The sequence below is a fragment of the Eleutherodactylus coqui genome, chromosome 4 (genome assembly GCF_035609145.1).
Source record: "Eleutherodactylus coqui strain aEleCoq1 chromosome 4, aEleCoq1.hap1, whole genome shotgun sequence".
In the NCBI taxonomy this organism is placed as follows: domain Eukaryota; kingdom Metazoa; phylum Chordata; class Amphibia; order Anura; family Eleutherodactylidae; genus Eleutherodactylus; species Eleutherodactylus coqui.
Genome location: NC_089840.1, coordinates 241,732,211 through 241,748,370, shown reverse-complemented (window position 1 = coordinate 241,748,370; position 16,160 = coordinate 241,732,211). Strand labels below are relative to the sequence as shown.

The 16,160-nt window shown below is 41.1% G+C and overlaps 2 protein-coding genes across 2 annotated transcripts in view; both read right to left on the bottom strand.

The window, feature by feature from the left end:
• Nucleotides 1-16,160, bottom strand: part of LOC136626156 (alpha-2-macroglobulin-like) — a 459,985-nt gene that overhangs the window by 45,365 nt on the left and 398,460 nt on the right. The gene's annotated exons all lie outside the window — the stretch shown is intronic.
• The window catches only part of LOC136624976 (alpha-2-macroglobulin-like), a 250,447-nt gene that overhangs the window by 44,959 nt on the left and 189,328 nt on the right, over nt 1-16,160 (bottom strand). The window contains exons 24-25 of the mRNA XM_066598904.1: nt 12,479-12,554; nt 3,744-3,900 (exon numbers count right to left, since the gene is read on the bottom strand). Coding sequence (XP_066455001.1) covers nt 3,744-3,900; nt 12,479-12,554 — 233 coding nt within the window. The remainder of the gene's footprint in view (nt 1-3,743; nt 3,901-12,478; nt 12,555-16,160) is intronic.

Here is a 16,160-nt window from a genome sequence, read left to right as displayed (position 1 = left end):
GTTCCTGTAGATTAAGGTATATTGGTAGAACAACTTACACCCTGCATACTCGGATAAACAATCATTGTTTTAATATCTTACATGGATATACGAAAGAGTGTTTTGCAGCATTTCTGTAATTTCCATGAAAAAGATACAGCAAAGCTCCAAGTTACGCCACTTGAACATATAAATCAGGTTCATTTCCACAATTAAAGTCAAAAGAATTGAATTGGATATTCAGGCTAAATATTTTGGTCCCCAATGGCTTAAACGAGATTTTAGAAAAAAATTAAATCTTATGTCATGATTATAACTGTAGTCCTTTTAAATGTAGGGCATTTTATTATACCTACAGTGGTACTTTGCAGATTATTTATTATTTTCATACATACAGAAATCAACTGATTTTATTTGTATTTGAATATTGGTATTGGATAATAATTATTTTATTTGAGATTAGGAATAGAGATGAGCGAGTACCACGCGGTACTCGTCTCGATTAAACGAGCACTGACCATTGAATTCAATGGAGCCGGCAATACAGCCGGCTCCATTGAAAGCAATGGGCTGCCGGCGATCTCAGGATGAATTTTCGGGAAGGGCTTAAAAATATAAGCCCTTACCTGAAAATCATCCTAAAATGTGTAAAAATAAAAAATGTCAGCATAAAGATCGTTCTCCTCTGCCATAGCTGTAACAGCTGTGGCAGAGAAGAACGATGTTAGCGCAGGATGAATTTTCGGGAAGGGCTTAAAAATATAAGCCCTTACCTGAAAATCATCCTAAAATGTGTAAAAAAAAAAAAAAAAATGTATACTCACCTTTCCGCTGCAGCCGGAGTTCAGCCGCATCTGGCCGGCAGTTCTCCTGAACTGCACTGAGTAATATTCAGCAGGCGGGATTTTAAAATGGGTGAGTGCTGCCCCTGATTGGCTCAGCGCAGGGACCAATCAGGGGCAGCTCTCAGCTGTCAATCAGAGGCAGCACTCACTCACCCATTCATGAATTCATGAATGGGTGTGAGTGAGAGCTGCCTCTGATTGGTGAGGCTGTGACCAATCAGAGGCAGCTCATTCAGCATTTTAAATCCCCGGCTGCTGAATACTACACAGAGCAGTTCAGGAGAACTGCCGGCCAGACGCGGCTGAACTCCGGCTGCAGCGGAAAGGTGAGTATACATTTTTTTTTTTTTTTACACATTTTAGGATGGTTTTCAGGTTAGGGCTTATATTTTTAAGCCCTTCCCGAAAATTCATCCCGCGCTCGCCGGCATCCCATTGCTTTCAATGGAGCCAGCTGTATTGCCGGCTCCATTGAATTCAATGGGCTAACATCGTTCTTCTGCAGAATTCCTTTTAAGTGCAAACCAATCACATCCATATCTGTGCCTTGTCATAAGTATGTATGTTATAAGTGTGTATAAATATCTATGCCTCTTCAGATCCAATCCATAAGCCTGAAGAAGTACCCTGCGTTGGTACGAAAGCTCGCTATTATTACATCATGTATTTTTGTTAGCCATTAAAAGGTATCATATCTACAAGATTACGTCGTTTCTCTTGCTGAGAACAATCACAAAGAACTTTGTAATATACACTGTGCTTTGTAAATGAGCCATACAGAAGTTATATACTTACCTAAACAGGTGCACCTCTCCTTTGCTTACCATTCCATTATCTATGGTTACGACATGCTCTCTGGCTGGTCTTCTTTTTTTGTTGCGCAGCACAGTAACGCGTGTCGGCTTGTCAGCTCTCGGGAATGCGTGTCTAATTCTTCACACATGCGCAGTTCATTCAGAAGTCCGCATTGAAGCTGATTCTGAGAGCAGCGTTCACCGGCCGACTGTCCTCAGCTGTAGGGTCATTTGGAGGGGTCACGATTACTACTGGGTGGTCACAGTAGAAATGAAGAAATGGCTTGATAAAGACTCTCCAAGTCGAAACGTCGCCAGCTGTATGGAGCAATAAACTTTGCTTTGATTTGCTACACCATTGATGCTGCCACTTCATTTCTACCGTGACGAAGCATACTGGAGATTTGAGATCCGTGGTCCCATAGGTGGCTTTGCAATTTTTTCTTGTTGTAACCTCTGTACGTGTTGTACATATTGAGGTGTGCTGCGGGACTCTGTCTATACAACATTGATTACTACTGGGTGGTCACTATTACTAGTGCTGCCACAAGGGGGGTTGTCACTTACTACTGGGGGCAGTATCAGTGGGCACTATTACTAGTCTTGCCAGGGTGGGTGGTGTCACTATTACTACTGGAGGAAAATATTGGGGGTTACTATTACTACTATGGCAGCTATTGGGGGATACAATTACTGCTGCGGCAACTACTGAGGGTCACTATTACTGCTGGGGCAACTACTGAGGGTCACTATTACTGCTGGAGATACTCTTGGGGGTCACTATTACCAATGGGAAAACTACTGGGGGTCACGATCACTGCTGGGGCAACTACTGGGGGGTCACTATTACTACTAGGGCACCTACCAAAGGTCACTATTACTGCTAGGGCAACTGCTGGGGGTCACTATTACTGCAGGGCAACTACTGGGGGTCACTATTACAGCTGGGGCAACTGTGGGGGGGGGGGGTACCAAAAAGGATCGGCTTAGATACATCTGTATAACAGACATATCTAAGTCAATCATGGGTGATACATCTGCTAAGCTGCTGTATCTAAGCAGATCCTGTATGGTACATCAGCTGAGCAGACGTATCACACAGGATCGGCTTAGATACATCTGCACACCAGATGGATCACCCACGAATGGCTTTGATACGCCTGGTGTGCAGATGTATCTAAGCTGATTCTTTATAATACGTCTGATGTGCAGATGTATCTATGCAGATTCTGGAATTAGGGAAGGAGAAAAAGGGGGATTCAGTGCTCACGGGATCCGGGGTAGACAATTTGGTAGTCCAATGTATTTGAAACAGGAAATAACATTTAATGCAACGCATTCCGGGTTATGCCTTTGTCAAGTAATACATTTCAAACCTTGCGGATCACACATATATATACATATAATCAGATGTACTCACTCAATAGAATGCTGGCCTCATTACCATGTGGGTTCTAAGAGTAGGAGTTAGTCAATTGACATCAGGTCAGAACCAGCGTGCTATCTTGGAGCACAGCGTGCACTCAAAATTGGACAGCATGGAACACAATCATTGTGCTCCATTTTTACTATAAGAGTCTGTCTAGCACAAACATCTACCCATTCACAAAAATCAGTGGTAGACGATTAATTAGTAGCACACAATCTAATCAGTCTCTGAATAAACACTACGTGCTTTCTTGGAGAGCAGTTTGTGCTCCAATATTTGTTAACAGAGAATATATTACCTACACTCTACTGTCACCATTACTACATAGCTATCATAAACATTTCATCATTTATATAATATAATCCTAAATGAATTAGTAAAAAATGCACAATTGTATATATTAGTCCCATCATTGGGAGCGCGCATACAGAGGGGGGAGACACAGGGAATTGTGGGATTGCAGCACAACGGCACCATCTTTGAATACTGCTTTCAACATCAGTTTACAAAGTAAGAAACAGACATTACAGCTGATATGCCTGCCACTTTGAACCCATATATGCTGTGCTTTACAATGTTTAGTGAAAGGAAAGCATTATTATTATAAAAAATGATACCCTGCGTGGCCGGACAACTCCCTCAAAGAAAGAACAGATTGATATTATCGCCAAAAATTTATGTGAAAACGGTCTTCACCTCTTGTGCATTGTTGAAGTGATAGCCCTCGGCTTTGAAGCAGCCATTAGGCAACTGAGCAGTCTGCAGCCAATTCACAGCTTCCTGAATGTGTCTTTCATCAATGTAGATCCAATTCTGAGCTTCGTTATAAGCCTTGACTAATAATGCTGTGACCCTGTAAAAGGTTGTAACATATGAGTCTTTTAATATATTCCTGTGTAGAATATACAGAAATTTCACACTTAACGATGAATGATAAATATTCTACTAAAAATGCTTAAATATACTATTTATAATGTAGCAGTAGTACATAGCAAAAACAAAGCAGGGACCTCTCGTAGTACTGGTAAAAAACATCATGCCCAGGACTGCAGGCCTTCTTGTTTATGCTCATTGCTTCCTTAAACTTAGTGGATTCCCTACATTTGTGTCTTAACAGGGTTGTCAAGAATTAGAAGAAAGGATTTTGATTGTTCCAAGAAAGAGTGCCACTTCTTTCCATAGGTCATGTCTAGTATTGCAACAAAACCACAGTAGGGTGAAAATTTATGCTGGCAATATGCTGGACGCATACGCAGGAGTCGGGGAGGGCATGGGAAATTTGAAATCTCCTTGCTCCCGGCTACTAAAGGTAGCTGAGAGCCTAGAGCAGTGACGGGTGACGTTGTGGAGCAGTCCCCAGCCACGTGATAAAAAGGTAGCGATCTACCTAAGGCCGATCTCACGGATAGAAATTGCGGATTCCAAATGAGTTTGATCTGCGGTAATCTGTGGATCAATCAAATGCATTGGATTACACAATTTCGCTCACATTAGCGGGTCGGAATTACGTGATCCACTCGCAGAGAACAGAACACAGCATTTTCTATTTTATTGTTGATATCCATAAAAAAGAGCCCATTGTGCTCTATAGTCATGGATATACACGCAGCCCATATGCAATTACATTGTATATGGGCTGCGGGTACCGACATCGCTAAGCGATGGTGCGAGAAATATAAACAAAAAAGGTGTACTGTGCATAACTGCCTGTGCGAGTATGCAGTAATGCACAGTACATTACAAGGTCATACGCAGGCCTTGTAATGCACCCCTGCAGTGATTTTGGGGGAAGGGCTTTAAATAAAAGCCCTTCCCTGAAAATCATCCCTAGCTGTAGTAAAAAAATACATACTCACCTGTCCGCTGCTGCCAGGGCTCAGGTGTGTCTAGCTGCCGCTTGTTCTCCCTGCATTTTTAATCCCCGCCTGCTGAAAAGATTCAGAGCAGTGTATGGAGAACAAGCGGAGGCTAGACACGCCTGAGCCCCAGAAGACAGGTGAGCATGTATATTTTTTATTTTTTTACTACAGCTAGGGATGATTTTTATGGAAGGGCATATATTTAAAGCCGTTCCTGAAAATCACTGCAGGGGTGCCGGCATCCTATTGCTTTCAATAGGGCAACGCCCCCCCCCATTAAAATCAGAGGCAGAGCTTCGCAATCCGGAACGGATTAATTGCTTTTCCATTCATTTCAATAGGGAAAATTGATTTCACTTACGAGTGTTTTGGGTTAAGAGCTCCATTACGGAACAAATTAAATTCTTAACCCAAGGCACCACTGTATACTCAATAAATTCAATGAATGGCTGAGCACTGCCTGTGATAGGCTGAGCGCTCAGCAAATCAGACACAGCCCTTTCAGGAGGCGGGGATTTAAAATCCCTGCTGCTGAAAGAACTTCATTACAGTGGCGGGGACCAAGCGGCTAGGCCCACTGAGCCCCAACGGCGGCAGAGAGGTGTGCATATATATTTTTTATTTTTTTACACAAACTATGGATGATTTTCAGGGAAGGACTTATATTTAAAGCCCTTTCCCAAAAATCACTGCTGGGGGGTGCCTGCAGCCCATTGCTTCAATGGGGCTGGCAGCAGCAGCGGCGGCTCCATTGAAAGCAATAGGCACAGAGCTTCGTTCACACGTTTGTTTGCACATCCATGCAGCGCTGCTTTTTGCACGCTGCAGAGAAAATATGCTCTGTGTTTATGGGGAGGTGATAACCTAAACAAAAATGCATGTCACTTCTCTCCTGGGACAGGGAGAGAGACAAAAGAATCATAGATCTTCTATGTTGCCGCTGCTCTTTCCCTCCTCTCTGCTCTGTGTTCATTACCCAAAATGGGATTGCTGTTAGTTCAATATTCCTGACCCCACTGTATCTCTGGTTCTGTAAGTGCTACTGACATGCTTTTAGTGTAATTTTAAAGTCAATAATCTAATATAACCAGAGCTACAGCCATTTGCAGTAGAACAAGCTTTGTTTGTCTAAAATAAAATGGAAGAGGTGACGTCATCACATAACAATCTTAAAGATGCACACCACACAGTACTGGAAGAGTTGGAGGCTCTTACGTGTAAAATGGTGGATATGGAGGATAGAAACAGGCACAACAACATAAAGATTCGAGATATTGCAGAAACAGTCCCCAAGCTGCCTTAAAGGAACACAAAGAGCAAATAATGAAACACTTACTGTCAGAGTCCACACAGAAAGAAAGAATAATAGATGGAACGCATTGACTGCTGAGGCCGAAATCGGTTCCAGAGCACCTCCCCAGAGACAAGAATGTGAGAATACACTTCTTCCATGTTAAGGAAACCATGATGTATGCAGCTAGGAAATAAGTACCCATTCCAGCACCATACGAAAAAGTCAGGCTCTTTACTGATTTCTCTCAGGCGGCCACACAAGCTAGGAAAAAATTCCATAACATCACCCTCACATTGCGAAACAACAAACTCCCATATAAGTGGGGATTCCCGCCTAAGTTGGTTGTGTCTAGGAATCACAGAGTCCATGTCATACACAACCCCGAAGAGGGGAAGGAGCTTTTAAAAAGGTGGGAACTCTAGGCGGCTAGCCTGAACGCCCCAACACGTCTTACACAAGAATGGGCAAGCAGCTCTAAATGCTGAAAGTACAACAATTATGAAAAGGTTGTGCCATCGTCTGCTTTAAGCAAGCTCATAAACAGCAAAATTTTCGTTCGCATTGATAAAGATCCCCCCTTGTCTTGTTTCTTGCTGCGGGAGGCCTATTTCTTATAACAGCCGGACTGTTTACCCCCCCCCCCCCCAAAAGCATCTCTTCTGTAGGGGACTGGTTAGGTATCTTGAGGAAGAAAACTGATGCACTATTTTCCCAAAGCCCTTTGCTAACCCCACAAAGTGAAGTTTGTTCCCTGTATTCGCTCCACCCGATACCTACTACTATGGCCAACCTCTTTTCCAAAGAATCAAAACATAGTACCAAGGATTTCAAAAAGAAGATCTTTCTATTCCAGAGCACACGGAATCAAGAACAGTCCATAAATGACGACTCAATCCCACAGTGCCAACACAAGAACCCACCATGAGTGTGAAATTTATGTCTTTTAATGTTAAAGGATTTAACTTCTCTCACAAACGTGCCTGCCTTTGGAGAGACACATTAGCAGCACACACATTAATCATTTGTCTTCAGGAGACCCACTTTGCAAAGCAGCATGGCCTGAATTTTTCCCACTCCCAAATTCCCAACGATGCTAAATGGCTAATATGGAAAAGAAAAAAGCAGGGGTTCCCATAGCCATCAAGGACTCTAGATTTTCAACTCATTGAATCTGAAATTAATGAAGGGGACATATATATAGTACTCATATGTAAAATTAATGGGTTTCTTATGACAATAGTTAATTTATATGCGCCAAATAAATCCCTAATTAGATTTCTCAACAAAGTGATTAGAAAGGCTAAAAAAGTACAAAAATGCCAACTGCTAGTTTGCGGAGACTTCAACATCATTTACGATAGATCAGTAGATAGTAACAGCAGTGGCAGGGCATCGACACCTACTCTGACACCATGGTTACTGAGGGAGGAGCTTTATGATCCATTCCGATGCTTAAATGCAAAAGCTAGAGAGAATTCCTTCTACTCAACAAGACACAGAACATTCTCGAGAATAGACATGTTTTTGGTGAATTTCTTTCTTCTTTCCAGGATGAGGGGGACTCGATTGGGACGACCTCGTGATCAGATCATGCACTGTTTTTTCTGGCCATGACGTTGTCCCCTTTATGTCACATACCAAAAATTTGGCGCAATAATACCTGGTTAATGAAGGCCCACCCATATAAAAAAAAGTTGCAATCCGCCATTCGAGAATACTTCATAAACAATGATACACCTGAAATGAATCCATTTATATGATGGAACGCACTCAAATCAGTAATTAGGGGCTTAATGATCCAGCAAGGGTCCAGGTATAAGCGGAAAAAGGACGAGAAATTGAATTCCCTTCTATCTTTAATACAAAACCTAGAACTCATAGTACAGAGAACTCCAACAGATGCAGCTCATAGAGACTTTCTGAGGGTGAGACAAAAACTGAGAGATAACTTGCTAATGGAACATGATAAGCAACTCAGATCTTATAAAGCTACTTATTATATGGCTAATAATAAGTTTAGCAGTCTCATGGACCGCAGAGTAAAACAAGAAAACAAATAAAGCTAGAATCCTATTCCTGAAAGAACCGGGTTCAGACCATAAAATTACCCACCCTGTGGAGATAGCAAAAGCATTTAACGGTCTATGCTAAACTTTATTACCTTAAGGAAGACCCTCTAACTGATCAACCCTCTGAACATAAAATTAAATCATTTCTAAAGAACATAAATCTCCCAGCAGTGAGCCAGGAACATCTAGACGTTCTCAATGCCCCAATCGCTAGTTAAGAAAAAAATAAATACCTCAAAAAAAGATAAAGCCCTAGGTCCCGAAAGGTACTCAAATTAATATTACCAGACCCGTCATGTCTCATCTACCTGACTATTCATTGGCATGAATAAGCTATACTGTATCTCCAAGTGTTTGCCTTTTTAGTTTGTCCCTTCTGGTTCTCTGAACCCCCTGTGTTGCATAACTCCTCCTTTTCCTCCTGTTAGGGAGTTTCCTGTCCATAGCCACGTGTTAAGTCTCTACTCTGTGCCTTGGCTCATCATCATTCTTTTTACCTACTGACGAATGTGCATTCTACAAGATTTATTCCTGAATAAACCCTGGAATCTTCTCACATGCCTCTGCAATCGAGTTGGATACTGTCTGACAACATATACCTGGTGTGAGTACTGGTACATAACTACAAGGACAGTTTCCTAAGCTTATACGCTTGCAGACATATTATTGAGTCAGAATAAAACCTTTAGCAATGAATTGACCCCAACCCTAACTAAAATATTTATTAACGTCATGAACCGGGGAAGCCTTCCATCGGAAATGCTATAGGCCACAATAGTAGCTATCCCTAAATCAGACAAAGACCCTAGCTCCCCAGCAAACTCCATACCTATCTCCCTGCTAAATAGTGACACAAAATTATATGCAAAAATCCTAACCCATGGCCAACAGGCTTCAGATGGAGCAAGGAGGATTATGGTTCTGAAGACTCGGGCAGGGGACCTCTGGGTGCCTTCTCTGCTCCTTACTTTGGAAGCAGAGAAGGCATTTGATAGGATTCTTTGGGGATGCACCAGCCTAGAAAAATTGGGATTTCAGGCTGGGATGTGGAGAGCAATCTAAGCCCTCTATTCTTCCCCATCAGCGAGGTTGCTGGTAAATGGAACCCTCTTTAACTCTTTTAAAATCACAAATGGTACCCGACAAGGATGCCCTCTCTCTCCCCTGCTGTTTGTACTAGCAATGGAACCACTTTCTGAAACAATAAAAAAAGAGCCTGAAATAAGGGGAGTGCCCCTACCATTTCAGCAACATAAAATAGGGCTCTTTGCAGATGACGTAGTACTGCTATTGTCCCACCCACTTACCTCCCTTCAAGCAGTAACCAGAATAATGAAAAGCTTTGGACAGATCTCATATTACAAGGTTAACTCATACAAATCTCAAATATTGGGCCTAAATATCTTCAACTCCCTTAACCCGTTTAGGACCAGCCACAGTAAATTTATGGTGGCTGGTCCAGGGCTTAGAGCACCGCCGCTGGTAAAATTACTGCGGTGCTTTAAGTCTCCTGGCTCTGCAATCAAGCAGAGGCAGGAATGGGTTATCAGCTGGAACGGGTTATCAGGAGGTGTTTTTAACCCTTTTTGCCTTCTGCTTCCCCGATATACAGTGCTCAATGAGCACTGTGTGGGGAAAGTGAAAGTAAAATGCACTTTCACTACTGGAGCCCAGGGGGGTCATGTGACCTCCCGGGATTCCCTGCTACTGCAGAGCTGGAGGGTCAGACTAGACCCTGGCAGCTCTACAAGTTATTAATATCACTACAAGGCTCCTATGGATGCCCCAGCTACAGTGGGAAAGTGTCAAAAAAAAAAAGTGAATGTCCCCCAGAGGTCTTACATGACGTCATGGGGGACATAGATAGTAGAAAACACAATTACATACATCAGTAAAATAAAATTACAGCATAAAACAATAATATATACATAAGAAAGAAAATAATCCAAAACCGTTGCTATAAACGCCCTGTAAACCAAAACCATACATATTATTTATCAAAACGTCCTAAGTAAATAGAGTACCTATTCCCATTCTTTATTTTAGTGTAAATATAAAAATAATTAAAAAAATCTATAAATATTTTAAAAAATATTTTTTTTTGCTTTTTACCCCCAATAAAACAAAAAAACGGGAAAAAAAGTCAGTGAAAAAGATCTAAGAAAAATAGTCCTATATGTCACAGAAAAAAAAAACGCTGCAAAAATAATTTTGATAGCTAATGGAAAAAAAATAGAGCCGTAAAACCGCCACAAGGGTAAAATCCCTAAAAAGTGTCTTGTCCTTAAGGTACAAAACAGCCTGGGCCTTAAGGGGTTAAAGAAATTATTAAAAAAGAATTCCCTTAGTTGTGGGAAACAGAGGTGGTTCCGTATTTAGGATTAAAAATCTCCCTCCCCCTTAGTGAGATGCCAGCAAAAAATCTAAACTTAATGTTCGACACACTTCAGAAAGAAGTAACAATGTTTGATAAAGTCGAGCCCTCATGGTTGGGTAGAATCGTGCATTACAAAATGATGCTGCTTCCAAACATTCTTTATGTCCTCCCAACCATGACGTTCCCTTTACACCAGACATACTTAAAAGTAGTCCAAAACCAAATGCTGTCCTTTATCTGGAAAGGCAAGAAACCAAGGATAGCAGCCTCCATACTGTATTCCTTGAGAAGAAGAGTTCCAAATCTCATCGCATATTATAGAGCTAATTTAGTACAACACATGAGGACTTGCTGTTTATCTGAAAGTGCCATTAGCTGGCCATCAATTGAACAACACCTGGGAGGAGGATACAATCTCAGGAGGATGTTACTGGCGATCTCACTTAACCCAGAGATACAGCCACCAAAGTGCCCTACTATTGGGGGGGTCAATAGAGGCATGGATCTAAGTAGTAAAAGTCTCCACATCTTATTTCCCTAGGAGTCAAGTGCCCTTTTAATAGAAATTCTAGAGTTTCTAATTCCCAATCAGTCAATTAAAAATTCAAGGAAGAAGGGGATTCTCCTGGTTTCTGATATACAAGGCAGTTCTAAATTAATGCCATTCGAAACATTATGCAAAGCGAGACAACTTTCTAGCTGCGACCTATTGAAATTTCTACAAATTAAAAGCTTTTTGTCAACCCAAGCACCTACCTGTATAATCTATTATTTAAGAAAGATAGCCTTAAAATACGGATCAAATACCTGTATGGTATCTTTAACGGGGAAGCCGAGGAAGAGGAAAATAAAGTTCACCTCCTATATTGGAAAAAAGATTTGAGAACTGTGCATGACCTAGCACTGTGGGCCAAAGGATTTTTACATGGGCTCACAAGAGCACCTCATGCACAGGTTCATTGGAAGTACACCAGAAGGTGAGAACTAGATGGTACTACTCACCTGGTAGGCTAGCTAAACTTTTTCCAGGGTCTCCTAGTTCGTGCTGGAGAGCATGTGGAGAAGAGGAATCCCTTTTCTATATATTCTGGGAGTGCCCTCTTATCCTCGCTCTTTTGTCCTCTGTATTCACAGTGATTTATAAGATTATGGGCATAAGTGTTAAGCCCAACCCACAACTTGCTATACTATTGTTAGAAATAGAAGATATTCCTTCCCAGTTTAGGAAAATTATTTTGCACTTCTTGCTCACTGTAAAGATATTGATAGCCAGAGGGTGGAGATCCCCTACCCCACCCTCAATTCAAAATATTATTAATAGGATCTCGGAGCATTGCTCAAACTAAAAGCTATTTGCTGCAAGGCAACACAGAATGCCATATTTCAAAAAAATTTGGCAACCGTGGTTAAATGGTATTGATAAGGGTATTGTCTAAAATCGGAGTCTAGCCCCAATCTTAGTATTACGAATGTCTGAGAGGGAATAGTTCCTTTCTATTTATAAATTTCACTGGAAAAGAGCCAAAAATGCAATACCTGATATGGTACAGAGCAGGCATGATCGCCGCTAAGCAGGCACAATGGCCGTAGGGCAGGCACAATGGCCATAGAACCTAACAATATGCAGCAAGCCAGGATATAAACCAGAGGAGCTGGTCCACTGCAGACTTATATGCAGTCACCTACTCAATCCAGCCGAGATTGAGGAGGAGCGACTGCAAGCACCTAAATCTGCAAAAAGAATTCCTGAAAAGTTATTATACATTGAAGGGGTGAATTCACTATCTGCTATTTATTACAAAAACATTGGTATTGTATATTATTGCACATACCATATATTTGCTGCATCGCCTGAGAAAAAGCCATAGGAACCAGCATCACTTCTAAATGTCAGTTGTTTCTGGTAAGCTGAAGAGATTGCAGAGTACAGTAATTAAGGAAGATGAATTAATATCCCAATATTTCATTCCTTAATCTGCTATTTTTCTTTGATCCCATTTTAGCTCATATTAAAATTAAGACTGACAAATATTTAAATGAATCTTTTCTGTGTCTTAGGAGCTCAGCCATATCCCTCTGTTCCTCCTTCTCACTGCCCTGTAAGATATCTGACTGCAGCAGGAGCCTCTCCCTCTGCCCTGTCTGCAGTAAGACAAAAATATTGCTGGACCTCACCTTTTTGCCAAGCTCCGCTCCTCATTCAGCCATGAGCCAAAAATGGAACAGATCAGCAGGAGGTTAACCCCCCCCCCCTGTGTTCTCACAGAATTTCTACTAGACTGTTTATGTACTGTAGATGGACAAATATTTATTTTGTACTTTTGTCATTCAACACTTTAAATGGTTGCTGATGTTTCTAACAAATTGTGTTTATGTGATAACTAGCAAAGGTGCAATACACTTTATTTACCTAAAATACATTCTTTTGTTGAAAGCTCCCTCTAAAGTACTGTCCACTAGAGTTTCCCTTTCAAGTTTTAACCATTGCCTGTTGCCACGTGATGGGCATCTCTAGTAAAAGAGATTACAAGACACAAAGCAGGAAGTAGTAAATGGTGATGAGTCTATAGAGAGGCAATGGGGAGGGAGAAGCTGCTGGAGAGAGACTCACACAGACATGGCTGGAGCTAATAGTAATAAGTATTAGTAAGCAATTGTTTGCTGTGTAGTAGCTACTAGAATTATATCTGCACTGCTCAGTGCTTCTCCAGTGTTCTACATGATGATATTATTTCTTCCTGAATGTTCCAAACAGAGAGTAGTATCTACATTTTTCTCAGTACAGGGTGTATAGAAGACATCACAACAGCTCCTCAGACAGAACTGAGAATTAGAAATATAGCCCTTAGAGGGAAAAGGGTGATACATGTTAAAGTAACAACTTATGTTTCTTACATCAGCTTAGGCTTATATTCATATATCTACCTTCATAGTAAGTAGCTGGCAGCTTAGTGGTTAACGTGCTCAATATTATTCACTGGTATGTGCAAGCAGCATGTTGTAATACACTCCTACACGTTTCTAATGAAAGCAGTTCTGTATTCTGATAGAAGATGTTCATTTACCAATAACACTATACCTCTGCACATTCCTTCACTTCTGATACTTTTTCTGGGAATTACCATATTATTGTATTAACCAATCCTGTATCAGCACAATAGCTTTTTTTGTATACTCCTATTTTGTGATGTAATGGTTGTCAATAAAAGGCTGTGATATTGCTTTGAATGAACCAGAAGTGTACTGATGGTTGACCAAACGTGTCAGAGTCGGTTACATTGCATGCATGCTACTTCTCACTATAACCAATTTGGAGCAGGACAGTGAAGTGAATAGAATATAATATTATTCCCATAATATACACGTAATATAATAGTCAGAAATAGCATTATTCCTCATGTACACACAAGGCAGTTTATTCTGAAAGGTCACTTGAAAAATTACTGTAGGTACGCTTTAATGAGCATATTGCTGCATAGATGTGGTAAGTACATCTTATGAAGAATGCAAACTACAACATACTTACAACAAGTTTAGTAAAACATAAGTACTAATATCTAACAAAGTATTGTGAGTGAACTACATCTCATGACAGTCATAGCAGCTTCATACCAAGGGAAACAATGTATACACCTTAATATAGCTTCCATTAAATTCTATACCAACTGTATAAATCCATATGTAGTTACTGTTACGGAAATGTGTGTGAACCCACTAGACCAACCAACCAGTCAGGATATACAGATGTCAGAGACAGGTGACCCAGGGTTGCTTAGTGTCAAGAATCAACATACACCAATACTGAGGGGAGGAAGTGCATCAGCCCAGCTTAAATAGAAGATAAATGCCTATTAAACCTGCAGTTGGGCTGAGAGAGCAAGGGAAATCATTAACTCCTTCAGTGCTGGAATAAAACAGACATACACAGTCCATACACAAAGAAGGAGCAGATAAATGCTAGGAAATTCTAGTACCAGTGTTTCTGGTGGCACAATGCACCACACAGCTTTGCTACATGCATGTCACTCATACAGATGTGGTACATGGGCACAAGAATTGGATTGTGTCATGAGAATAAGTTAATGTAAACTTCAACTTAGGGACAACATTGTTGATTTCCCGATGGAAAGCTTCCAATTTCGCAGATGGGCCCCTCCAAATGAAAAAAACATCATCTATATACCTCCACCACACCTGGAAAGATGCCCAGGTGGGGGAGGTATACAGATGACGTTCCTGCACATGACTCATAAAGAGGTTGGCATAAGTGGAACCTATATTTGATCCTGAAGCTGAATTCAAGACTATCCGGAAACATGTTATGAAAAAATTTTCACGGCAATTCACGTTTTTGCGATATTTGATTTGCCGGTCTTGTGATCTGTTCTTTATGCTTGTTTTATGCATTTTTTATGTATCAATTATTTTTTGGCATATTAATTTAATTAATGGCTATGTGATGTAATTTTGAGTTAATAAAATCTAATAAGTATAGTTATGCTTTCTGTTCTCATGCATGACCATCAGTTCTCCACGTACCATCATTTACATTGTGTGGAGGATCTTTTATTGGTATGCATTGGCGATTTTTTTACTTATATACAGCCACAGGTAAATGGTAGTATGTCCATCTTGTATTTTTTAAACAAAGTGAGAGTCCGTATGACTACGCTAGGGGTTTTGATGGGACAGTTACCGTGGCGTTGAGTGTGCAATTGTCACAGCACAATAAGTGTAAATATAGAAGAAGAGACACATTTTTACATCTTGAGCGGTTCATGCTTAGGTTTAATCATAATTACACATATATATACATATATTTTTGGGGGGCTGTAGGCTATTATCTATTTAACATTAATCAATTCAGCAGGATTACCGAGTATGCGGGTGAACGTGTGCGCTATATATTGAAACTCAGTACATTGGGTCCTGGGCTTGATGGTTAACATCGCGGGAATCCTTGTGTGCCCATACAGCCACAGTATACAAGGTATCTGCTGTAGGTACCAGTATCAACGTTATACGCCGTTACGCGTCACATTGGGGGGTGGTTACACATGCCTTGACGCGGCCTATTGGGGGGCGTGGCTAGATACGCTATGACGCGGCACGCTGGGGGCATGGCTAGATGGAGCTCCGATGTCGTCCATTTCCAGCGCTGGCACAAGTTTAATGACATAGCTTGGAAAGATGCGGTATGCAGGGGCCGGGGTCTTCAATGAATGCCGTGCTCCTATTCCTTTGCAGGAGTTAATTGGAAACAAGATGGTATACCGGCTAGCTTGTGGACTCAGCTGAGATGGATCATGCAACACCCTATGGGGTTGAAGATAACATAGTAATAGGTTCTTTTGGGATTTTAAAACACTTGCCATTGGTGTGGTGATTGCTTGGTTGGGGTATATTAGGTACACATGTATGTTAGCATTATATACATTGGCTTGAGAAAGACTGGAGTGTTTCCGGTCGAAACGTCGCTGCTATTCTACATGCAACATGGATTAAAATTGGAGT